At 45.0% G+C, this 26932-nt stretch overlaps 1 protein-coding gene across 1 annotated transcript; it reads left to right on the top strand.

Moving 5' to 3' along the window:
- Positions 1-131: 131 nt before the first annotated feature.
- Positions 132-20808, top strand: TMEM71 (transmembrane protein 71). The gene is made up of 7 exons (XM_087825190.1): positions 132-175; positions 1457-1669; positions 3163-3335; positions 10437-10622; positions 13937-14012; positions 17050-17111; positions 20280-20808. Exons 1-7 carry the CDS (start codon positions 132-134, stop codon positions 20525-20527), a joined length of 1002 nt encoding a protein of 333 aa, XP_087681316.1. The 3' UTR covers positions 20528-20808.
- The last annotated feature ends 6124 nt before the right edge of the window (positions 20809-26932 follow it).

Here is a 26932-nt window from a genome sequence, read left to right as displayed (position 1 = left end):
AAAGCATTAATTTTAGGTATCACCCAGCTGGGTATGGGTACACTATTTTCAGTCTTGTGCACATAGAAAATGAAGACTTGTCTAATCTAACAACGGATTTTTTGGAGGGGTGTGTGAATGTGTAGGCAAATATGACTTGTTTGTTTGGTGAGCGGAGGAACTACTGTATCCTGAGGTACAGTCACGTTTTCTCTGGTTTACATTCTCTTAAATATGCTTTTTCTATCTCTGTTTACAAGAGCACCAGGATTCTCCACCCGTGCACATGCTGGCCAATTTCATGTTCCACGCAAACACGTGGAGTTGGCTATTTCATGCCATTTCTGCAATGCACTCTCTTTTCCTCCCTTCCCTCCCCCTGCCCATATCTGTCTGTCTGTTATTCCCCGTGCAAACATCAGTTTCCTCTAGCATTTTGTGAAATGTGCCGATGGTATAAAGGGACCATACAGGTGTTACAATCTGTTTTTTGTAAATCCTAGGCCCCCTACTACTGTCAGTGAATCAGCCAAGTATGGACAAGCAGGCCTTGTGGAAAGAGCACGTGCTTTAAAGTCAGATAGCCCAGCATTCAGATCCTTGCTCTGCCACGTACTAGCTTTGCAAAATATCTGTCACCTGCCCTTCTGCACGTCATTTTTCCCCCTGCTGCATAGCGAAGATAATAATACTCAGCTTTTAGGGAGGTTTGTCTAAAGTAGGTAAAGAATGAAGTATGAGCCAGGCCCATAAAAAGTTTTCAATACTAAATAATATCCATTTAAAATGCTATTACTAACTTTAGTGCATGCATTACTTATGAATAGGTTTTTAAATTTTAAAATATATCAGAAATTCAATAGAGCATGAGGGTGTGGTGCATTGCATGGTGAAGAAGCTTATGAGCCATAGTAGTCGTCGAAGTGTTTCAAACAGAAAGAAGCACTAAACGTCCCGTGGTTCGTGCTCTCACAGGGGAGGAGATGAAGCCCAGAAGATTGAGAGTGACATTCTCAGGGTTGCAGAAGTAATTGGTAACCATGGATGTAAAGAGGTGTTTTCCTTCACAGTAACGAGAAATGTGGATTTGTGTGACTGGATGTTCTGTACAGAGATTTAAAGGACTTTCCTTCTCAATCCATTCACATTTTCCAACCAGTTCCCAGCCCCCTCCCCTCTGGCAACCATCAGCCTGTATCTGTATCTGTATCTGTATCTGTATCTGTATCTGTATCTGTATCTGTATCTGTATCTGTATCTGTATCTGTATCTGTGTGTTTCTACTTTGTTTGTTCGTTTATTTTGTTCTTTAGGTTCCACATATAAGTGAAATCATGGTTTTTGTCTTTCTCTGGCTGGCTCGTTTCACTTAGTATAACACCTTCTAGGCCCATCCATGCTGTCGCAAAAGGTAGGATTTCATTCTTTTTTGTGGCCAAGTAACACTTCATGGTATCTGTCCTTCCTCCCGCTTCAGTTTTGCCTGTGATTTCCTGAATGGTGACAGTCCCTTTGACTGCTGCTCCGTAGACCCCCTGATAGGCTCCTACCTTCCCTGCCGCCGAAGTCCCAGACTCCTCACCAATGGCTACTACATTTGGACAGAGGACAGTTTCCTCTGTGACAGAGATGGCAACATAACCCTGAGCCCATCCCAGACCAGTGTGATGTACAAGGAGAACTCAGTTAGGTAAGTAGAAAATATTACATAGAAATATCAAAAGTCCAATCCATCCATCAATTATTCATTCATTTGTTCATTCAGCATTCATTTATACGCAGCCTATTACTGCTCCAGACTGTGGAGACACAAAGGCTAATAAGGGGCAGCTATAGCCAACATGGAAACAAACAGAAGCAGTGAAGGGGTGTAGGTACCGGGGTAGACGTCTGAAGAGGGTGAAGTGAGGGGAACAGGAAGGAGCCCATTTCACTTGGGGGAACAGGTTAACACAAGCTTCCTAGACATGGTGATGATTGGTGTGAGCCTTGAGAGAGCAGGACGTTAGTTAAAATAGAAGTGGGAAAGGGGGCTTCCAGAGAGAGTTCTGAGAGACCCTGATACAATTTGGGGAATGGCAAGTAGTTTGGCAGAAATAGAACTGAGGGTGAAAAGGGCTGGTCTGCAAGAGAGAAGACTGGGCACAGAAGCAGGGCCTGGGTGGAGGGGGTCACATGCCAGGCTAAGAAGTCTGCCGTTCATTTTGTAGATAGGAGGAACCATGGACACTTTGTCAGAGTTCTCCTTAGCAAGATAACACCAATGACCAGGTGGGTGGTTTAGGTAGAAGATGGATTGCTGGGACTGTGGACGTGTGAGCAGTCAAAATCTTTCAGAAATGCAAACAATCACGTCACCACCACCCCTGCCCCTTGACGTACTTCAGTGATCTCCCTTGGCTCGAACATCAGATTCCAGCTCCTTCACGTAACGGTCAAGTTTTTTCATTATTGGCCTTCTTGTTACCCTTATGGCCTCATTTCCTAGCATGATCCAATATGGGACCTTCCTGTGCGTCAGTGAACAGGTCAGACCATCCTATGCAGCTCAGAGCTCTCCTATCTCACGAAGCCTCCCTTAACTGCCGAAGGGCAATGCCCTTCTGTGCTCTTACATCTGGTGCCCTTAACACAGAGCCCCTGGTTAATTCCATCAGAGCACATCCCCTCCACAGCACAGTAGCAGAGCAGAGACTATGGAGCCAGACTGCCCGGGTTTGCACCTCAGCTATGACCTCAGACAAGTTACTCAGCCACTTGGTGCCTCAGTTTCTTGATTTGAAAAATGGGACAACCGTGGTACAGACCTCATAGGGCCATTCTGCGGGTGGTGTGAGTCTTTATATGTAAACCACTAAGAAAGACACCTGGCATGGAGTGAGCTCTCTGAAAGCATTAGCTATAATCTGCATTGCTCTGGTTTTCCTCCCACACTGGATTGCAAACTGTGCCCAAGGTCTTGTCATTTATCTTGGCATCTTTGACTTTGATCTAAGCACCTGGCTCACACAGAAACGCAAGGAACTTCTGTGGAATTAATAAAGGGAACACATACAATGCGCTTCGTGGACCTGGATTGTAGAGATACGCTCTGTTCTTCAAATCACTTTCACTAAATTCTCTGTTTTGAACCTGGGGGGACTGTTCTTCACTATCCATCAGGCTGCTTTCATTTCTCTCCAGAATATTTAGAAAGAAAAAGAGAATCCGCCGTCCTTTCTCTTCTCTCTTCAACCTCGGTGCCTCTGAATCCTGGCTGCATGGAAATATCTTTGGTGATGTTGACTCTTCCCCGGGTGAGGACATCTGGATGGAGGGAGTCAGCAGGCTGGACATGCACCATTGCAATGAAAATGGTGAGTCTGAATCTCCTTTTCCATGGTGAAATGTTTCCAAGCGAGCTGTGCAATGCTTGGTCCTGGACCACTGTAAAATCCAGAGACCATAGTCATTCTGATAGAGAGGGTGGGCCACATTTAAAATTTCATCTAAAGTTCTCTCCACACTACTTATGTGGTCCAAATACTTACATGTCCATGTCCTGCAAAATAGCCTAACATTTAAATGCATAAATTATGAAGTTGATAAGACCTGAAAAATATATGCATACCTCCAAGGTATCTTTTCTGTATGGTATATGGGTGGAGAAAGGATGCTGGAGTCAGAGGTCAAGTCCTAGTTTAGGCACATTATGATAGTTACTTAACTTTGCTAAATCTCAATTTCTTCATTTTTAAAACAAGATAGGTATGGATAGTATGATAATAATATATTTAGATATTATAATATATATGAATATATATGATACTAATATATGAAGTATTCTTGTTGAAATATATGCCGTCTATATACAGTGGATATATCATATATATGTATTATATAATATATATTATATACAACATACATTATATATATGCATATAAAACACAGTAATGGGAACTTAAAGTATATCTTAATATTGAATGGGACAATAAATACCAAGCATAGTTCGATGCTTGACACTCAATAATTTTCAGTTATAATTATTTTTATTCGTAAGAAGGAAACAACGGGTATTTGTTGGGCACTTGCCATCTGCCAGGCATTTCCCTAGGTCTGGGGAATGTAGGGTGACTATGAAACAGCATAACCCTTGTTTCTCATTTACTGGGGCAGGGGGTGGGGTGCAGGCCTTTGTTAAATAATTGCACAAACAAATACAAAACGATAACTGTGGTAAGTGCCATGAAGAAAAGGTATATGATGGAGTCAGAGATTCACAACAACATGGGGCACACTAGTCTTACCCCCATTTTACAGAAGGGAAAACTAAGGCAGATACGTTTAGATACGTTTCTTGGGGCCTCACACCTAGGGAGTAGCATAGCCTGGATTCGAACCTGGGAGTCTCGAGCACCTGCTCACTATGCTACATCCAGGAAAGACTCTCTGGGGAAGATCTCTCAGGCAGGGAACCTGAAGAACACGACAGCAAAGAGGAGACAATGTAAGGAAATGTCTGAAGTCGGCCCCAGGAAAAGATGAAACACTGCCGTTGCTATAACATGGACAGATCTTGAATTACATGCCAAGGGAAATAAGTCAGCTGAAAAAGGACAAGAACCATATGATTTCCCTCAAATGTGGGACAGAAAACAGAAAGCAACAAATGAACAAACAAACTCACAGACACGGAGAACAGAGTGGTGGTTCCCAGAGGGGCGGGGGGGCAAAGAGGGTGAGGGGGTCAGAGTTCCTGGTGAGGGCACACACGGGGGGGTGCAGATGCTGTGTTGTAAAGTTGTACATCTGAAGTTCACAGGTTATTAGCCGATGCTACTCCGATAAATTGAATAAAAATAAAAAATAGAATTCCGTTTTCAGCCTCATGCAGCTATTTAAAAAAGAAAAAGAAATGGCTAATGGTGTACAGCTTTAGAGAGAAGTTAGTTCAAGTGTCCTGCAGCCTTAAGGAGTCTCCTGTTGATGAGTTATGTGTGGAATCTCCAGTCAGAAGGCAACATAGGGGTCATCTTACTGACCGTCAGCATCCCTGACAGGCCGGCACAAATACCCATGGAAATAAGGAGCACTCGTTACTTTTCATTGAGATATAATTTACATTCATAAAATTTACCATTTTAATTTGTGGAATTAGGTGATTTTTAAAAATATAGTTTTAAAAAAGGTAGGTGGTGCACTGATGACCACTTTCTAATTCCAGAACATTTTTGTTACCCAAGAGAAACCCCACACACGTCACCGGTCACTGCCCATTCCCCGGGTCCCCCTCCCAGCCCCTGACAGCCATTAGTCCGCTTTCTGTCTCTGCGATCTGCCCAGGTTGGACTCTCGTGCCTTTTGCAGCTGCGCCCTCTCATTGGCAGCCCTGCTGCAGAAGCGGCTTGCTCGTGCTGACCTCTCATAAACCGTTGAAAGTTTGCATCCCTTGGATCTAGGCTGGCTTTCTGGTGCACAAAGAACAAGCTGCTTCTCGGTTCTAACGCCACGTTTCCCCAAGTGTGGGGTGGGCAGCAGGTGCCCCTAGAGCACGGCAGCAATGAATGCCGAGTCTCGCAGAGGGAGAGAAGCTCTGCGGGCTCCTCCAGTCCTCTCGCAATGCTGCTAAAACCAAAGAGAAGGGCTCGGGTAGAGCCTCAGTAGCTTTAAGACTCTTGAAGTCTGTGTTTCGTTTTAACAAAGTTCTTTTAGCAAAGAACAAGCTCAGAGCTTTCTGCTAAACCAGTGTTTAGTGCAAATTAAATAAGGTTTCATTTTCATTGTACTTAGTTTTACATTTATTTTCTTTCAGGGCATTTAAATGATGTTCCCTTTAAAGTAAAAGACTAAACTGGGACAATTAGAGGAAAATATTAAATGCATAGGGGTACATGGGCTCTGGGAGACAGGAAAAATCAGGGAAATGATGCTTGGATGACTAGCATTTGGGAATCACTGTTCTGAAGGCCGTGGTGTACCAATTTGGGAATTCACATCTAGTTTTTCCATAGCTGCCTCCGAAAATATGTCCTAACAATTTTAAAGCAATTGGACCACAGCAGAGCTGCACATGCTTGAGGTATCTTGTTAAAAATTCTCAAGGTTTCCAAATATCTTTTAAATATAACGAGTCAAACCACCCCCTCCAAAACCAGTAATTAGCCAACCCGAGTGCACACAGGACTGAAATCTCCCGCCTCGGCCGTCAGCTGTACCCAGATCTTCCCCAGACTCCGTGTTTTCCAGATTTGCCCAAGGCCCCGTGACTGCTAAGCAATTTATTTTTCTCTGGAAATGCTGCTTAGTTAGAAAGACTCAAGAATTCAAAATTAAGTTGTTTTGCTGTTTTCTCTCTGGGTAATGGATGCAATCAAAACTTACTTCCACTCATTTTCCCTCACTTCATTTTTCAGGCTGAAAGAATTTTTTGTTGTTGTTGCCTATTTTGTTTATCCTTAGTTCACCCCTTTCACAGCTGCGTCGAGACACCTTCCCTCATTAGCTGCAATTCATTCTTCAGGCAGCTCCCTAGACCCCAATACCGCGATTGGGGGTGCATTCCCCGAGCCCCGCGAGTCAGGCTGGAAATGGAGAGAGGACTCGCACAGGGAAGACCGGTCAGGACCCCCCCGTTTCTGCCAGTCCTCACGCAGAAAGGCAGGATGGCCTCAGGCGTGGACCCCAGCTCCAGGTCTGCGGCTTTCTCTAGATCTAATTAATGCCGCTCCCATAAATATCTTTGATGGAAGCTTCTGTACGTAGCTTTGTGTTTCCTTCTCTAGCTAAAAGCAATGCCCACTTTACATGCAAGGATATGGAAATGTGCTCGGAAGAAACAGATTCATCCTTCTAAAACAGAAGTAAACCATGCTCCACCAGCCCGGGGACGCCAGATGAAATCAATACCTTCAAATCTAATACAAGAGCTAATTGCCGAAATGTTTCGTGCATTACGATCCTCCCATTTATTATTAAGGGTGGAAAAAAAAATTAAATGTCAGTTAGGAAAAGTGTAAATTTGGGGCAAAACATGTCTTTTCAGAGAAGGAAAATCCGTGGTCATTTTTTAGTGTTAAGATCTTTCATGGCTTCCCTCTTTGATGCCATCTCTCCTTTTAGAAAATTCCGTGTAGGATCTCAGTATTCCACATAGGAGACAGTTCCCTACGCCATCCAGCTCTCAGTGGCAAGGCCCTAGGCTCAGCAGGGGAGCCTTGGGCAACAGCACAGGGCAGCTCTTATTGTCACAGCCTCATCTTCGTCTCTCCAGATCTTAATTTAGTGCCACTCATGAATATATAATCAGGCATGAAAGTTCCCAGTTCTTTCTCATGTCCCTATACAGCCTCTTCGTTTTTGGATATATGAAGAACTGTACATGTTTAATATGTGTAATTCAATGAGTTCAGACATATGCAAACACCCGTGACACCATCCCCACAATCAAGGTAACAGACATCCAACATCTCCAGAGTTTCCTTGAGTCCCTTTGTTGTTTGTTTGTTTGGGTTTCTTTGGTCTGTTTTATTATTTATTGATTGATTTTAGAGAGAGAGAAACGTCAATCTGTTGTTCCACTTGTTTATGCATTCATGCGTTGATTCTTGTATGTGCCCTGCCTGGGGCTTGAACCCCCAACCTTGGCTTATCAGGACAATGCTCTAACCAACGGAGCTACTGAGCTAGGGGTCTTTGGTTTTTTGGAGTAAGAACATTTAACATAAGATCTGCCCTGTTAACAAGTTTTGAAGTGCATAAAATACCGTGTTGTTAACTATAGGCACCATGCTGTTCAGCAGATCTCTGGAACTTAGTCATTTGCTTAACTCAAACTCTCTACATTCCCCCGCCCCCAGCCCCTGGCAACCACCACTTAACTCTCTGCCTCTATGAGTGCAACGATTTCAGATTCCTCATGCAAGTGGGATCATGCAGTTTCTGTCCCTCTATGGTTGGCTCATTTCGCTTAGCATACTGTCCTCCAGGTTCATCCATAGTGTCCCAAAGAGCAGAATCTTGTTGATTTGTCTATTGATGAACCCTTGGGTTGTTTCTGTTTCTTGGCTATCGTGAATAGTGCTGTGGCGACCAAGGTCCAGCACCTCCTCTGCAGTGTTGTGTGGTCATTACTGGGTGGTCTGCACGTTTCACTTTCTGCTGGCCTTTTTTCTCTATGGCAACTAGCAGAGCTGCTTCTGCTGTCAAGTGGCCCCAAGCAGTGGGAAGAACAGTTGGGAGGGAGCCTGCTGGGTTGGCAGGAATTCCTGTGCCCAAAACACCAGTTCATTGGCCCAGTCTCCAGGCTAAGTAGGACTGTGCCTCAGTGGAGTCAGCCCACGCGCCTAGGCCAGGAGGCCACTCTACTTGCCTGACGCCTTAAGCTCAGGTCAGCTTTAGCCTCTGTGAAGGTGAGAATTGACCCCCTATCTCTATGGTTACTGTAGCCCTGCTGTAGCAGGCCCAAGTTAGAGTCTGAGTATAGAAACTGAATGCCTCCCCCTCCCCCAACCAGAAGTCTCCACTTATTAACATATCTATTAAGTGCTAACTATAAGAAAGGTGTTATTTGTTGGTGTCTGGGACAGAAGAGGTGACCTTTCCTTCAGGGAGCTTTTAGTCTAGCAAGGACTGCAGACGTTAAATACGAATCACACATATTGCATATTATATGTATGTGTTTACATAGTAACTATAAAACCATAAATTACAACCTGCCCTACCAAGGCAGAGCCGGTGCTTTGACAAGAGGGGCAATCGCGAAGCAGATGCAGAAGAGCCAGCGTCCTCTCCTTACGCACTTACCAGAACTATGGAAAGAGCTATGCGTTGAAGACCCCTGTATGGTTAGGTCGCTGTCTATAACAGGGTTTTACAACCTCAGCATTATTGACCTTTTGGGCTGAGAAATGCTTTGTTGTGAGGCCTGTCCTGTGCGTTACAGGCTGTTGGGCAGCATCCCTGAGCTGTGTTCACCAGAGGCCAGAACCACCCCTCTCCCACCCCCAACTTGTAACAACCAAAAATGTCTCCAGACATTGCCCAGTGACCCCTGGGGGAGAAACGACCCTGTTAAGAAGCACTGTTATGTGAGGACCCTGAGTACCTTCTGCAGTCCCGTAGTCACCTCCAGCTCCTGTGAAGGGGCTGGGATCCCTCAGGTGTCTTTCTGCTGAGTGAGCATTTCAACAAGCAGAGCTCCCCCTGTTACACTCAGGCTGCCGGTGGCCACAGGATAAACTTCAGCTCCCGAGTGTGACCTGTGAGGCCCTCTATGACTTGACCCCTGCTAGCAGTGCAGCCAGAATCATTTCCCAGGATGGACTACACTCACATGCTCTCCAGCCACGCAGGAGAACTCGCTCTCCTGAGAACCCACCACGTTCCCCGACAGGCTGGTGTCTCTCTTCCCCATCTCTGCCCCCCTCCACTCCCCTTCCCCCTCTCCACCCCGCCTCTGCCTGGCCTGCCCTCTTCCTGCTGCCTCTCTGGAAGAACTCCTACTCATCCCTCAAGTTTCCACATAGGTACTGCCTCCTCTGTGAAGCCTCCCTGGATGCCCCAGACAGGCTCAGACACTCTTTCCTAGGTTCCCACTGCATACCTTCTGCTAGCCTTCGTTGTCGCAATGACCTCATTGCATCCTAACTGCTGGCCTGTATGTCTGTCCCTCTCCTCGCCATGAGCAGGCACAGCAGCGTCTCGTGTCTCTTGCACGTCCGGCTCCCAGCCCCTCCAGTGCAGCGTGTGTCCTTATACAGCAACGGCACTGATCAAATGAGCAGATGTGCCTGCCCCTTGCCCATAAAGCTTTGCCTTCTCCCCTCCCCTTGCTCCAGTTTCCAGTTTCCTCAGGCTTGGGGTCTTCTCTGGGGATGTCCCTTGCGGGTGGCCTCAGTCTTTCCTCTCCACCGTTATTTCCTTAGTCACTTTACCCTCCAGACACCCCATGACAGCAACCAAAGCAGAGAAAGCCTTTCTTATTTTTCATGATTTCTTTCAGAACCACCTGGGTGTTTATCGTGTATCAAAACCACACTATTACCTGAAAATGCACAGACGCTCAAGTAGAGTGCCACCCTCCCTCAGCCGCTCCATCACTTCACTGCCCGAGGCATAAATTCCAAACTCCTCGGCGGGAAGCCCACGCCTTTGTGACCCGCCTCAATCTGGTTCTCCAGCTTCATGTTCCACCGGCCTCCCCTCCGTCACTTCGTCTCTTTGTTCTAACTGCTCTGGCACTGGCTTCCTTCGCCAGACCTCATGGCCTGGCCTTTGCAGGTCTCTGTGCTGAAGACCCTTCCTCTTCAGCGTTCCGTGATGGTGACAGATGGAAGTGCCATCTCACCTAGAGGCCCATGTCCCATCCCACTCCACTGGCATTCCTCTTGTCACGATCACTAGCTCCAGTGCCTTGAGAGTCACTGAACACACCGCGTGCACGCGCACACACATGCACACGGACCCCTCTGCTTTTCCAGGCGCTGATTTTGACTGTCCCCTGACTGGGGACTGGGAGTCAGAGAAGCCAAGTGCAGAGTCTGTCAAAGCCTCCTCCTCGGGCCACATCGCGCCAGAGATGCCAGGAAAAAACTCCCACAACGTGTCCCTTCAGTCCCAGTGGATGGCTTCTGAACATCTCCAAGGGGACATTTTGGATCATTCAAGTGAGTTGTTTTTTTTTATCTTTGCCACACCCAAACAATTCTTCCCCCCAGGGCCGAGAACAGCACGGAGGTGGCTAAGGTGCACTCAGGAACAGGCACCAACCTGCGTGAGGGAGGCAGGCCTGGGCTGCCAGCGCCAGGGACGCATTCAAAAGGGGGTGACTGCCTTTGGGGCGGCACCTAGAGGCCTCGGGAGGCCCGGATTTACAGAGTTTTATTTCTTTTTAAAACCCTGAGGACATTTGGCGAAACGTCAGGCTTTGCGAAGCCTGGGCAGTGCGTTCCCAGGTGTCTGCTACTCTGTCTTCATACTTGGCTGTGTATCTGACATACTCCGTATGAAGCAAGAAAGAAAAGAAAAAACATCCTTTGCTGCTATGTCTCTGGCAAGGAACAGTCAAAAGGTATAAAGCTGCTGGGATCTCCGTCAGGAGTCAATCCGAAGTTAATGCAGCGAGGATGTCCCCAGATCTCTAGTCAGCTGGTATCGGATTAATCCCATTTCATGCAGTGTGACATCGTGTCTCGGGCATCAGCTTGCCAAGGTTCAAAGCCCAGCTCCCACCTGTTAGCTGGACCTCAGAGACAATTCACCCAGCCCTTTAAAATCACAGAATCATGGGAATTCCCTTCACTGCCCATCTCTTCTCCCAAAGACCAATCCACCCTAGTTCATTGTGTTCCCAGGGCGGCTATTAAACAAATGTTAAGAAGGGGGTTCTAGTTTTCTTTCCAGGTGTTGGGATGACAGGGAAAGTAGGTGATCAATACCTACTAAGGGTTCAAAGCCACCTCCTCCAGGGAGCCCACCTGTGCTTCTGGGGAGGGGTGTCCAGTGACCCCCCTTTGTGCTCCTCTGCCCCCAGGGCTCCCTGCTCTCAAGCCCATTTCCTGCATGGCTGTTGCTTGTTTACTACTGTGTCCCGCCCACCGGGCTAGGAGCTCCTTCAGGAGGGACACTTTGTCCAAACTGCCCACACAGTGCCCGCCTCCATGACTGTGGTGGGCCAATTAGGTGAACTACCTCTGTTTCACAGATAAGAAGACTCAAGTTCAGACGGGCCACCTTTGCCTTTGCACACGTTCTTTGCTGTGTCTAGGATTTGTCCCCCACCTGCTATAGTTAAGACCCCAACTCCTTCTTCAAGGTTTAAATCAAACAAGACCACCTCTGGGGGGCCTTCTTTGTCCCCCCCTGGCTGGCGGAGGAAGCACTTTGCTTCCCCATGATTCCCTAGCCCTCTGCATCTATCTCACCCACCTATGAAGCCCTGATGGACAAGGTCCCCCTCTGATTTCCCTTTATCTCCTTCACGTGTGGCTTTTGAGTGTGCATTCTGTTCCAGGCGATGTTCCACGTGCTGATGGTACAGGCACACATAACATCGTGTTCACCAGCCAGGGATCTTTGAGTTCCAGCAGGTGGAAACCCAACTAGAAGTGTGTTATCAGTAACAAAATTTCTTGCTTCCTATTAATGAAAATCCCAGGCATAGATTTCGGGGTTTCTGTCTGTCTCTACTTTTGCTGTCTCTTCTCTTGCGTGTCAGCTTTACTCTTTAGAAGGCTATTGACCTACGGTGGCTCTTATCGACTCTGTGCCTACAACTCCCCAGATTCCAGCTCAGCAGAAAAAGATGAGAGCGTCTGGAATTATGTCATGAGGCCCAGTTTCATTGGTTCTGGAAGGGTCTCACTTACATGACAAAACCAATCACTGTCAATAAGTATGCGAAGCTCCAAATGGTGTGGAGTGGCCAAATGCTCGGAGAGAACTCAGTGTCTCACCCGAGCCATGAACAAAGGGAAGGGAAGGGGCGGTTCCCTAAGGAAATTATGGGCACTGCCACCAACGAACAGCAAATAGATGTCAACTATTCTCGGTGAGCCTGGAGTCTAGTGGGGGAATATAGAGAAACAAAACAGCAATTTCAACTCATTGTGGAAAGAGCACTGGTGGTGATATGTAGGAACCATGTATCTTGGCTATGGACCAAGGAGGAATTGAAGGAATCATGGAAGACTTCTTGAAGGAGGTTACACTTCAGGTAAGCGAAAATAGGTACCACGTAAATGGCTACTGATGGGATGAATCAATGAACACCTTGTCCAGAATCACATAAGTCATACCTTTGCAGAACTTGAATTTAAACCCAGTCATTCATTCTTCAATATTCAAGCCCAGTGATCTTTGCAGTGAGGAAATGTTTTCCAAATTCCACAGGAAATCGGAGGAGGCTAAGAATAGAAACACACTTCAGAAAGATGATTGAGTGTTCAATTGAACCCACAATAACTTACTTAATTCACAGCGTACATGAACTACTGTACATTTGCAGCGCCATCAGCAGCAGCTGCCGCATTCTGCGTTGCCAATCTCCAGCGTTCCGCCCACACGATGGACAAAGTGGGTCTTCATTCATAGCATAAATAGCAAAAATAATCGCATTCATAGCACAAAGTCATTCTAACTTTTAAATAACTGTTGCAAAATTGGGCTTTTGAAGCATTTGGCAAATAAGTTGGGGTCTGTTTATACCTTCCTTTACATCTTTACCTGGTAATCCTCAAACCGGCTCTGGTTTCTTTTAGGTGATTAGAATACAATCAGGGTTCTGATTGGTTTAACTCAGGTTTTTCACTGCTGGAGAATTTGCAGTCATTCCCACTGTGGTTCAGCAGCACTATTTTATTGATAGCAAAGAGTTTTGCAAGGCCAAAGAGCTCATCATATATGCTCCTTGTTTGCCCTTTAGAGACTCCCAGTATACAAAGTTGCAATTCTTTCCCTACCCCATTTCAGACAAAACATGTTCCTCCTAGATGGGTTTTTTAATCTTGGCTCTGGCCCTTCATAGCTGTGTGACTTTAGACAAATTTCATCATTCCTCTCATCTTGGTTTCATTTTCAGAACTTACAGTAATAGTTTCTACCTCCTAGGTTTGTTGTGTTGATTAAATGTACCAGTGCACAAAAGCTCTGAGTTATCAGGCACTCTGCAAAGTTAGATTTCTGACAGTATAAATTCTACAAACCCTTTCCCCAACATTAAAGTAAAAGGCAAGCCCCAAACTGTTTATGGAGCATTATCATTTATTTTTTTTAATGAGAGGAAAAAAAATCTGACTATTTGCAGAATTTTTCTAGCATTTGATAATCTTATCTTGTTACTTCTAACCAGTTTTTGGGATGACATACATCTGAAAACTTTCTTCTTGGTACATAGAAGAGAAGTTTTAGTATAATTCTGCTGTTCCAATATTGCTTAATCAGCAATGATTTCTAATTCATTTATTTCTATTTTTCCTATTAGAAGCCAGTTTGTTGGGAGAGATCGCCTTTCAAACAGTTCTGCTTGCTGCATGTCTGATCATTTCTGCATGTGCAAGGTAATTCCGATTTTATTTTCATGCAGTGGCGTTTCGTAATTAATAGAGCTGTAGTCGATTGATAATTTACTTGCCTTATTCCACAAAGCATTTTTAGGTAGCTCTGTGGTTGAGGTTTGCTCATTTGTCTATCCATGGTAAGTATTCCCTTATCTGTCACCTCCCTCCTCTCATCATCTCACAAAGCATACAAAAGCCAGTGTATCTTGCGAGAAATTTACTGTGTATCATCCTTTGTTGAAATCCTCCTTGACTCTCTGTTACAAAAACAGACTAAGTACCTCTGCCTGGAATTCAAGGGCACTTAAAGTTCTCACTAGGACACTTGGAATCCTGCTGGGACTCCACCTTTCCCGTTGAATTTTTTATCCTAACATAAAGTATCTAGTCCAGGGATGCCTACTCAGCATCTCAGAGCACATAATGCTCTTGCCTGATTAAGGGCACGTTTCTGTTCTACCCTCTGTCAAGCATGCCCTTCCTGTCCTTTTCTTGCCCAAGTCTCCAGGCCAGTGATCATGTCCCTTCTGTGCTAAGCCCGCCCATGCCTCAGGGCCTTTGCACATGCTGTTAACGCTGCTGCCTAGTACAGTCTTCTCCAGAAAGCCTCATAATGGATGAACTTCCTTCCTTCCAGAATCTGTGCCAATGTCACATCATCAGAAAGCCTCCCTTGACAGCCCTGTATAAACAGCATACCACTCTATCACACACGCCTCGCTTTTCTTTAGAGCACCTATTATATGTTCACTTGTATAAATGTTATTTCTCCCTATAAGAATGTGAACTCCCTGAGAGCTGAGACATTGCATGTCTCTTTCTACTGTATCCCCGGTGCCAGGGGCTCTCACTTTTGAATTAGTGAAACAGGGAGGAATGGCACAGTCCTGGGCTCTTCTCAAATGCTACTACTTGCTCTCAAGTCCCGTCTCTGGAGGGTCAAATACCGCATGTCACTTAGGGGAGCTGTGTTTTTAAATACAAAGGCCTGGATCCCATCCCTTGAGATACTAATTTAGATCTAGTGATAATCATTGTTTTAAGATGAGCTGCTCAGATAATTATGAGGTTTGAGAAGAATTTTTAGATCACAAGGAGATCAAAGAACAAAAATGGGGAGAGGTCCTGTGGTTAAAAATAAATTTGCAAAATCCTGCCTCATATACCACATCGGGAGATCATAATGTGCTGTAGCATGACCAAGCCATGGTGAAAACAATGTCCTGAAGAAACTCATTCAGCTTTATTTAACTTGGTGTTTCCTAAACGTAGTTGACCATGAAACTCTTTCCTGTATGTCACAGGACTGTTCATGTAATACGCCTCTTGGGTTAATTTCTGTAGATATTTCCCCCTTAAGAGGGGCACTTCGCTCCCTACCCCTTGAGCATTTAGAACTTGCTTCCAAAGAGTAGACTATGTCAAGAGGAAGGAAAGGTAACTTTACAGCCGAGAAACTTTGCAATCATGACCTCAGATAATCAAGGTCAACATCAACAGGGGTAAGTTCTGTTGACGGCATGACCCCTCGATATGATGTGATGAGAATGGCCCTTCACCTCTGTGGTTCCAGACCCCAGTCTAACCGTGAGGAAAACCAAAGTGAAGGACATTCTTCATGTGATCTACCTGCAGACAGTCCTCAGAACTGTCAAGGTCATCGAAACGAAGGAGAGTCTGAGGAATTGTCACAGCCCAGAGGACACTGAGGAGACATGATGACCAAATGTCCCGTGGTGTCCTGGATAGCGCATGGAGAAATCACAGGAAACCCTAAAGTCTGAATGTAGCAGCAGTGATGCACCAATGTTGGCTCCTTAATTATGACAAATGTGCTGTGTATTGTAAGATGCTGGATTGGAGAAGCTGGACGAGGGGTGTATGGGAACCTTCTATGCAATTTTTTTGCAATGTCTCTGTGTATCTAAAGTTATTCTAACCTCAGAAGGTTACTTAAGTAAATAATCGGTTAAAGAAGAACAATTCATATGGGCAACAGCATAGATGAATCTCATAGATATTATGTAAGTAAAATATGACAGATACAAGAATGTATGATTGAATATATGTATAAAATCCAAGAAAAGGCAAAATGAGTCAGTTACTGTAGATGTAAGAATGATGGTTAGTTCAAGCGGATAGAGTGGGATGGGACAACAAAGGAAACCTCATAGGGTGCTGGAAATATTCTATATCTTGACTTGGGTAGCAATTCCAGAGGCTGATGTAAAAAAGCCCAAAAACTCCAAACCAGTGCACTTCCTGTGCACTTTACATGCTTTAGTGAACCTTGGTTAAAGCTCAATTTCAACACATAGCTTAAAATTAAATTAAATAATTTAAAGTGAAAATGTTCAACTTAAAAATGCGTATAAAGAGGTGTCTGAAAGGATATTCATTAGATTGGCGTCATGGCTGCTGCAGGGTGATGGGGATTTTCATGATATTTTCCTTTCTCCTTTGTATTTATTTGTAATCTCTTTAAATAATTCATAGTTTGAGTATAGAAACAATAAATACATTATTCTTTTAAGAAAATCCACCCTGTGATACAGTCACCCATCAGGTTGGCAAAACCCCAAATGTTTAACACTTTGGGGCAAGGTCGGGAAGTAGGAGGCATACGGAATTTCTCTCTTGTTTTTCTAGAAGTTTCATACTCTTGTGGTTTCTATTTCAGTCTATGACTCAGTCTGAGTTACATTTGTGTTGAGGAGTGATGCACCTGCGCAGGCTCATTCCTTGCACGCGGATATACAATTGAGTCAACACCACTGGTTGAAAGGACTATCCTTGCTCCATCGAATTGCTTTTGCAACTCTGTTAAAAATCATTTAGCGGCCTGTGTGGATCTTTTTCTGGGCCGTGTCTCCTCTTCCGTTGATCTATATTTCTATCCTTTTGTCAGTACCCACTCTCTTTAGCACTATAGTTTTATAGTAAATCTTAACATCGCACATCTATGTCAGTCTCAGAGAAGGCCTCCCGTGTTGGCGACGCGATCAGCCTGCTGACCTGCGCCGTCCTGTCCTTTCAGGTGGCTTCTGGGAGGAGTGCTGGCCGGTATCTTCACGTGCTCCTTGATGATAACTATTGCTTGTAAGTAACCGTTTCCCAAATGACTGCTCTGATTCCTGTATTTCATTCCAATTTTGGTCATTTTCATATATTTTCTCTTTCTCATTCAAGATGTTGTCAAGTTAGTTTCTCAGCCTCGCCAGCTACTTCAAAACCACCCCCGGTGCCAGGTAAGTGTTGCCTCGTCGTCGTCACTGGGCAGAGATGAGCTCGGCGTGAAATCGGAGAACACTCTGCTGAGTCATGATGGCAATAGCTGCATCCGGGAAAGGTCCTGACCGTTTGTCCAGACCTGATGTTGCCGCTGAAATCTAATAGTATTATCGTCCTGTGTCTAAATTCTTAAGGCCAAATAGATAGAATTAATTTTTAAGGCAGCAGGACCTAGGAAGTAATATGAATTTTAAATTTTTAAGTAGTTCTAAAGGGCTTTTATAGATTGATAGACTGCACTTTAAAAATACCTCAGAGTAAGGAGCCTTTTTTCTTATAGTTTCCCAAATAACTGGCACACTGCCCGCGGAATGATCCCAGTTACAAACTGCGATGTCCCTGCCATCTCTCAGGCACCGAACCATCCCCCTGTGTGCTGGCTGCCAAGGTTCAGCATATCTCAGAGGGCGCCTGGGGTCTGGGGGAGAGGCTCGGAATTTCAAGCAGCCTGCAAAGCGTGTCAGTTGCAAGATGGATCGTGTTAATTACCTTCACGTCAGCATGGCAGCCCGAGGCCGGCTCCCAGAGCTGCAGGCTGAGGTCTGTAATTCAAATTAGCCTGCTGGCCTTTGCTCTCCACTCTGCGTTGCCCTGTTTACGAAATCTTTGTTAATTCTGCAATTACAGCAGGGCTGATTGAAGATTTATTTTGTTTAGAGCTCCAGCCAATATCGATTTACTGACACTTAAAGTGATGTTGCCCCCTTAGTTTCCTGGCATTCCAGGTTTCCGAAGGCAGGCACTAATATAGCTAAGTTTTGTTTAATCTGATAGCTAGAAAATTGGATCCTGAGGTCACCTGAGAAATCCTTATTCTTTAGCCCTTGTAAATGAATGACATTTGTTTAAAGCTCTTCTGAGATACCCACTCCCCTCCCTCTGGCCGCAGGTTGCTCTCACATGGCATTTACCACAGGTCTGCCCGTGTGCTCAGCCTCGTGGGCTGAGATGGTGCCCTAGTCAGGACTGGCCGAACCAAAAATGTCTACATAGAAGATTCTCACCCAAGGAGTCATTTCATAACTCAGCTTTCAGGAGTGAAACATTATTGTTTGTCAAATGGTACATCCATTCTCTGGGGGTTTTAAGATGAATATGTACAAGTAATCCGAAAGACGAGGGTCGCGTCGTTAGGAAGCCCTGTAACGAGGGCAGAGCTTCTCAAAGCAGGGCCTGGCAACCACCTCTCTAGAATCAAGTGGGGAGTGGGTTTAAAGAGCAGATTTATGCAACCTGATGCCAGACCTTACGAGTCCAAATTTCTGAGGGGTCTCCATTGTCAACAGCCTCTCCAGGTTAGTCTTTGAACATTAACTATGAACATCTTGGACAGATGGTTTGTAAAACCCTAAAGTGGCATCACTTAACCTACAAATATTGAGAATTTATGGGTTCTGTGCGACACTGGGTGCCCAGCTCTGCTCAGCAGACATTCATGGTCTCTCTACCAAGACACTGCTGCTAGGTGGCAGGGTCGGATGCCAGGGCCTTGAGAATTCAGAGTCTAATTAGAAAGGGCACAGTGGAGTTGCCTTTTAATAGGTAATATGGGAAGTTCAAGGACAGAGTTAGCACAGAGGCTGTGGGAACACCCGGAGGGAGGGTTCTCCATCCAGGAGGGGCGGAGAGTGTGGGCGGGGAAGGCTCCCGAAGAGCCAGTAGCTCTGCAGGTGCCCGGTCACCTACTGCTTCGAGGGCACCTCCCGCTGTGCTGAGCTCCTGATTTGTTGTCTCCTAAAGGTTATTGGATCAGGAGGAGAATGATACCTCCTGAAACACTCATCTGCAGCCTCATTTCTGGAATAGGATCCCTTCTATGATTATTTGTGTACATACTCTAACCTTTTCTGTCATCCCTTCTCCACTTTACCTATTCCCTGCCCCCCAGGCATCCTCTACACACACTCTTGCCTTTAAGACCTATGAAAACAAGGACTTCTGACTTCACGTTTGTATCCACCTCAATGCCCTGAATATAGTACACATGCCATAAATATTCATGAAATTGAATAGATTTGCTGCATCATTTCTTAAAGTACTTTATAGCCAAAGGCTCTGAGCCTATATAGTGTAGATTTCGCAATACTCTTCCTCACATATAAACACATCCAGAATCTAATGAGCCAAAGACATGGTTATTACCATCAGGAGTCAAGAACGACTCGCTAGTCTGTCCTGGCGATCACGCGTGAGGATCTGAGGGGGTGGAGGGCAGGCTCTGCACCCAGGGCCACAGACATGGACCCAGGGCCACAGACATAGAGGGAGGAGCCCTCCCACCTGCCCCGCACTCCACATGCGTTAGGTTAGGTGCCGCTTCTTGAGCACTTTATACTTCTCAAGTCAATCCCTTTTACCATAACGTAATCCTTACTCAACCGCCTACTTTGTTAAACTTGAAGTCTGTGAGTGTGGAGACTGTCTACACTGTTCACCGTTGGTCAGACTGTCCCTTTCAAATGACGGTCATCACAGGTACCCCACTGCCAATAATGTGTTAGCATCAGCAATCTGCATTTTGCCAATTTATGGCTTCAGGGTAACAAAATGTGTAACATCTGTTTTCTCTACACTTACATGCAGAAAGGTATGTTTATAGACTTGGTGAATGAATGAATAAACCTTAGGGAGTAGAAATATGGGGAAAACCCACTTTTTAGCCTATAGGCACTTCTGTTGTAGGAGAGTAGAGAAAGAAAACAATATGAGCTGATAATTAACTAAGTAATGAGCTGGGATTAGGAGCAAACACCTCTGTAGCCTGTCAGAAAAAAAGAAGGAGAACTGAGAACTTGTAAGGCAAAAAAAAAAAAAAAAAAAGTTGCTCGAGGTTGAAGCCCCCTTTCCTCGTTGTTATTCAAGCTAGTTCGTCAGCGCGTGTGCACACGCGCGTGTGCGTGTGTGCAGTGATTAGATGCCGCACTTCCTGTGTATGTGGATGAATTATGCATTTCCCTTCTCCTTTCTCTGATCTAGGTTTGCCAAAATTTGACAGCCATTCAGGAGTGCCTCTGATGAATGTCTTCAATCTGAATATCCGGAAATTGTCCCATTTGCAGTTTGCTCGGAATCAACGGCTTTCCTGGAAGGGAGTGAGCAACTGGATACTTGAGAAAAACCATTTAATTTGGTTATGTGATTTTTTAAAAATCCCAGTTTTGCCCTCACCGCTGTACTGTGTTTGTGAAAATAATATTGATTCATCTTTCCCTTGCAAACGCTAGCCGTGGGAAGGAGAAGGGCTGGCAAGTGTGGTAGAGGACCTACCACCCGGGTAAACACCGTCCTACTATTCCCTGAGGCCGCGGTTCTCGAACACTGACTTTCATCGGATGATTCTGTGGGGAGCTTGTAGCAACTCGGACCCCTAGGCCTGCCCACATGGACCCGCCCTTCGCTCAACTGCTTGAGTTGAATAAAGAAAGCAAGTTTATATAACCAATACCAACTTGAAAGTAAATAAATGCAGTTTATACTTAAAATGCAATGTAGAAAAAGTCATTCTTTTTCCTAAAGGAGCAGCTAAATATTGGGTGGTGACAGTAGATGATGGTGGATGAGGCACGGGCAGGACAAAGCCATTTTTTGGAAGGTACGTTCTTTCGAACCATTTTTTTTTAACCTTCCTGGGGCTCAGGAGGACCTGTCGCTAACATTGCAGTTAAAATAAAGATTTAACGCAGAAAGATTGCTTAAGGGCAAAATAAAGGCCAAACACCAGAGTGCTTTGAAAGATGCAAAACCGATGCTGTTGCCAAACACACGGAAGGGTTGTCGGAGCCACTCCCTCTCCATCCCTCCTGCTTGGGATATGTTCTCGAAGGTGTCTTGCAATTCAAATTTGTTCTGTATAATATTCTCTGTCTAGAAACTTGTGTGGAGAAATTTGTCTTTACTTGAAAAGGTAATGTCAAAATATCACTTTTTATGTTATTTGTGTTTAGTGCATCTTGGGTTTAAAAAGCATTATACTAATAACAAATGGAGTCATCAGCAAATTACTGCAACATGAGCAATCAGGGAGGAAAGTGGGTCGTTGGACACTGTATTAGTTTCTTATATCTGCTGTAACAAATGACCACAAACCAGTGGCTTAAACAACACAGATTCATTGTTTTACGTTTCTGGAGGTCAGAAGCTAAGATCCCGGCGTTGGCAGCGTGGGTTTCCTTCTGAGGGCTTCAGGGAAACAGATTTTTCCTGCCGTGCTCTCCAGCGCCCCCTGTCTTTGGTCATGTTATTCTCTTCACTGGCCGCCTTCCCCTGCCTGTGCCTCTTGCAGACTCTCATCCTTCTAGAGGCCCCTCAGCTCTCATGGCCACTGGTGAAGCGTTTCTTGAATCTCCCAGGTTGATTTAGAGACTCCTTTTCCTCTCTGCTCCTGTGCCCTTGGTCACAGCTCCTTTAGGACATTTCTAAGAGACTGTAATTCCTTTTTTGTTTCTCCAGATGGCAATCTCCTTGTGCCCCCCAGCTTTACACAGGGCTAAATACTGAACAGGTCTCAAAAGTAGTTGTTGGAGTTAGGACAGTCTCTTCAATAAGTGGTGCTGGGAAAATTGGACAGATACATGCAAAAGCATGAAACTAGACCACCAACTTTCACCACACACAAAAATAAACTCAAAATGGATAAAAGACTTAAATGTAAGTCACGAAACCATAAAATTCCTGGAAGAAAACACAGGCAGTAAAGTCACAGACATCCCACGTAGTGGACTTTTCACTGATACATCTCCTAGGGCAAGAGAAACAAAAGAAAAAATAAACATATGGGACTACATCAAACTAAAAAGCTTCTGCACAGCAAAAGAAAACAGCCTCAAAATACAAAGGAACCCCATGGTCTGGGAAAACATATTTGCCAAGGATGAATCTGATAAGGGGCTAATTTCCAAAGTGTACAAAGAACTCATAACACTCAGCAAGAGGAAGACAAACAACCCAATTAAGAAATGGGCAAAGGACTTAAATAGACACTTCTCCAAAGAGGACATGCAGATGGCCAAGAGACACATGAGAAAATGCTCGACGTCGCTACTCATCAGAGATGCAAATTAAAACCACAATGAGGTGTCACCTCACACCTGTCAGAATGGCTCCATCTACAAATCAACAAACAACATGTGCTGGCGAGGGTGTGGAGAAAAGGGAACCCTAGTACACTGCTGGCGGGAATGCAGACTGGTGCAACCACTATGGAAAACAGTATGGAGGTTCCTCAAAAAATTAAAAATGGAGCTGCCATTTGACCCAGTGATCCCACTTCTAGGAATGTATCCTAAGAATTCTGAAACATTCATCAGAAAGGATATATGTACCCCGATGTTCATAGCAGCACAGTTTACAATAGCTAAGATCTGGAAACAGCCCAAGTGCCCATCAGTAGATGAGTGGATAAAAAAGCTGTGGGGCATTCACACCATGGAATACTACGCAGCTGTAAAGAAGAAGAATCTCGTACCCTTTGGGACAGTATGGATGGACCTGGAGAATATTATGCTAAGTGAAATAAGCCAGGCAGAGAAAGACAAACATCACATGATCTCGCTTATACGTGGAACCTAAAGAACTTAATAAACTGAGGAATAGAATAGATTCAATGACATGGAAGCATAGTTGAGACTGATGAATGTCAGAGGGATGGAGGAAGGTGGGTGGGTGGAGGGGGAGAGAGTAACCAAAGAATTTATGTGCATATACGCACAACCCAAGGACATGGACAATGGTGGGGAGAGGGACTGGGGAGGGGGAAGGAACGGGGTGGAATGGGTCATTGGGGAGAAAAAGGGACATCTGTATTATTTTAAACAATAATAAAATTAAAAAAAAAAAAAAAGTAGTTGTTAACTGAGTTTGAAGACAATGTGGTCATGGCTGCCCCAGACTTGTCTAGGTCTTCACAGCCTCTGCTCTGTTACTACTGAACACCTAGAATTTTGAACCTATTGTTTTCCCAAGCGCCCAGTGTGGTGGGGCTGGAGCTTTTGCTGCTGGAGTGGGAAAAACGATCGGGCAACTATTGGTTTGCATGCCAAGGACTGTTCTGCAGCCTTAGCAGAATTTCAACAGGTTTTGGCTTCATGTTTTAGCTCTCCTGCCTTCTCCAAGAGGCTGGAGCTTGATGCTCTGCCTATTTTGTTATCTCAAGTCACTTTGTTCAGTTCTGGTGGGAAAGAACCACCAGCCAAGTTCAACTCCAGGGTTTCTGCAAAGCATGCCTACCCTTGCAGTGGGTGGGGAGCTCTTGTTCCTCACCCCGACTGCCCATGAATGTCCTGGCACCTTGTCTGCCTGGGAAACAGCTCACTTTGGAGGAAGGTGCAGCTACTCCCTCTCTGCTGGTGGAAAGACCTCCCACAGTGGGGCAGTCCATGGCCTTGGCCTCACAGCAGCTACCAAAGTCAGTCCAGGTCAGCTGTTGTGTGACTTATTGTCACATGGGCACCTCGGTTCCCCTCTCTCTGCTGGCAACCTTCCAGACCCAGAGCATGCCAGGAGGCCGTCACTGTGTTTGCAGCCCGGTCACGGTTGGCTCGTGTCCCCTGCAACAGCATCGCTGACTTAGTGTACAAAAGGCAGGGTGATTGGGGAGCATAGATGCACATTGACTCTTTTTACTCTGCTGTTTAAAGCTGACATGTGGACAAAGCAATTGTGATTTTTAAGCTTCACTTAAAGCTTTGTGAAGAGGTAAAAAGAGCATGGGCTTCGGATGGAACCGAGAGCTGAAACTGAATCCTGCTTACCACTAATCTAAAGTTCCTTAAACTCTTTGAGTCTCAGTCGCTTTATGTATAAAACATACTTTTCAGGGTTGCTCTGAGATTACTAATAAGGTGTTTTTTGAGGGAAGGGTGGCTTTAATTCCCTCCCCATGATATCTGTATTAGTTATTTGTTTCTGAGTAACCATGTTGCCACAAATTTAGCAGCTTAAACAGCACCCATGTATTACCCTACAGTTTCCCGTGGGTCAGCAGCCTGGGACCTCTGCAAGGCTGCCATCAAGGCATCAGCAGGACTGGAAAGGTTCTACTTCCAGACTTGTATGGTGGTTAGTACAATTCGGTTCCCATGACCCATTGGCTCAGGCCTTCCCCAGCTGAGCCTTCAGATGAGAGCCCAAGCTGGACTTGTCTTGTTTTGTAGCCTGGCAGAGAACCCGGTGAAGTTGTTTCTAGACTCCTGACCCACAGGGACTGTGAAATATGAATGTGCATTCTAAACTGTTAGGTTTGTGCTAATACTGTTATTCAGCAATAAATAACACAATATCCATAAATTCTCCCCCAAGTTTATGAAGATGTAATGTAAGTAAAAGCCATATATTGCTCTGCAAAATGACTTCAGAACAGGCCCCCTTGCAGCTTCCTGGAGCCAGATTACTGCCCTGGAGCCCCGCCACTTAGAGCAGCTATTGGAGCCTTAAACTCCTGCAGCTCCACCTGTGACAGTAGTGCACAGAGCCCGGCTGCTGACACATGTGCCGTCAGTACGACATTCATCATTGGATGCCAGCGCTCTGCCGACGGCCAGCGTGATGCCCCCGAGAATCCCACGGTCAGTGCAGCCCCGGCAGCAGGCAGAAGGACGTCTGTAGCACACAGTGCCTTTTCCACCCCTTGGGAATGAATGCCCTTGCTGAAGTTTAGAACAGTAATCAGAATATTACCTTAGGTGTGAGTTAGATCCTATAGTCTCATTTAGTCATTCATTCAGTAAAGATCTATTTGTCCCTACCATGTGCCAAGAGCCGCGCTAGCCCCTGGGGGTACAGCAGTGAAGAAGACAGGTGAGCGCTCTGCTCTCATGAGGCTGCATGTTTACGTAACTTCCTTTCACTCTAAGAAATAGGCAAAATAGCCATTTAAAATTTTTTATAGTTAAAGCAAGACAATTACAGAAAATAGTGTATAACAAATATGTAATTTAATAAATGATTATAAGGCAAATGCCCTTGTAAGAACCAAACATGGAAAGAAAGAGAACCTTGCCAGTAGCTACACCAGGAACCCTCCTATTGCCTCACCCTCAGAGCAACCACTGTCCTGATTTTTACGGTAATCACTTCTCTACCCCCTTTGGAGTTTTAGCGCCAGTGTTTGTTCCTAAATATTATAGTATAACTTTGCCTGTTTTTGTTTTTATTAAATATGTCTTTTGGGTCTTCTTTAATGTAAAGATATTCCCCCCAACCATCTCCCCACCTTTGGAGATTGTTTCTTGTGGAAATTGGATCCTTTGTCCTGTAGCTTTCTCGACTGGCATTTTGCCGATTGCATTCCTGTGGTAGGGATCAGTGTTTCGCTCAGTCTTCCGTATTTCCTGCCACTGTGCAGTTGATCATAGAGGCTTAATGAGTTGCAGTTTTGAGGGTTTTTTTCGGGGGGGGGGGGCGGGGGGGCAGATAACTATTCATAGGTGGTGTCACATTTCTCACCCAGAGGCAGGTCACATCCCTTCTCTGTTGTTAGTTAGCAGCCACTTCTGTTCAATGCTGAGATCTTTATCCATTAGGGGTTGAAAATTGATGATATCCCCATCGATTAGATCTTCTTTGTCTTTCTGCTGGGCTACGTCTGTACAGAGAAATGTCTACCATCTGATAACCCAGTGGTTCAGCTTTTGTAGGATGAATGCTGGAGTTTTTCCCTTTACTTACAATTTTCAAAACAAAGAGTTAGTTCCTTAGCATCTTTCAAAAATGACTAGGATTCTTTTTTTTTTTTGCATTTTTTAAAGACTATTTTTTTAGAGCAATTTCAGGTTTACTAAAAAAATTGAGAGTAAGGTACAGAGATTTCCCATATACCTCCATCCCCACACATGCATAGCCTCCCCCTTAATCAACATCATTCACCAGAATGGTTCATTTTCTTTCTTTTTTAACCAAAAAGGAACCTAAATTGGCAGATGATATTCACCCAAAGTTCTAGTTATCTTAGGGTTCATTCTTGGTGTTGTATATGCTATGGGTTTGGAACACTGATTCTAAAGTTTGTATGGAGAGACATATTTTAATGGTGCATAAAAAGTTTAAAAAATCTGTGTTTAAGTGAACCCGCACAGCTCAAACCTACCCAGTTCACGAGTCAACTGTATTTTGTATCCATGTGGGGAATCCACCTACTCGGAGGGCCAGCTAAAGTTAGAGGCAGATTTTCTACTTCGCAGGCAGTTATTCAAGGGTCAGCTGTGTATCTGCATATATCATATATTTTCTTGGTTCTGTTTCTTTGGAGAACCCTGACTAATATAGCAGGCGCTACAATCACCATGTTATAGACAACTTTAGAGAGGTCTGAGAACTTCCCCAAGACGCAGAGGGGAAGTAGGAAGTGTGTCACACGCAGGCCTGTGTGACCCAGCTTTGCTCTCCCACCACTGACCGCTGCTGGGAAGGGTTACAGGAGCGAGGTGTGGCGTCTTGAAGCTCAGTGGTCACCAGAGTCATCTCTCTGGAAATACTAACTCAGGAAAAAGTTTTCCAGGGGCAAGAGATGAAATAAAAAGCCATTTTTTCAGGGACTACTGTTACCTTCTTGTTTTTTCTTTTATTTCAAGTTTATCAAATCTAGATCTAGAGGTTTGACTTGAATGAGATGCGATACCAGAGAGAAATCACCA

This window comes from Miniopterus natalensis, chromosome 16 (assembly GCF_054644295.1).
Source record: "Miniopterus natalensis isolate mMinNat1 chromosome 16, mMinNat1.hap1, whole genome shotgun sequence".
NCBI lineage: Eukaryota > Metazoa > Chordata > Mammalia > Chiroptera > Miniopteridae > Miniopterus > Miniopterus natalensis.
The sequence above is the reverse complement of the archived record's forward strand: the minus strand, read 5'-3'. Positions and strand labels throughout refer to the sequence as shown.

Bases quoted from the DNA above. Each gene is read 5' to 3' on its own strand.
- TMEM71 (XM_087825190.1), top strand. From the start codon at position 132: ATGACTTGTTTGTTTGGTGAGCGGAGGAACTACTGTATCCTGAG. The intron at 176-1,456 runs GTACAGTCACGT...CTCCCGCTTCAG, and splicing joins AGGAACTACTGTATCCTGAG to TTTTGCCTGTGATTTCCTGA. The intron at 10,623-13,936 runs GTGAGTTGTTTT...TTTTCCTATTAG, and splicing joins GGACATTTTGGATCATTCAA to AAGCCAGTTTGTTGGGAGAG.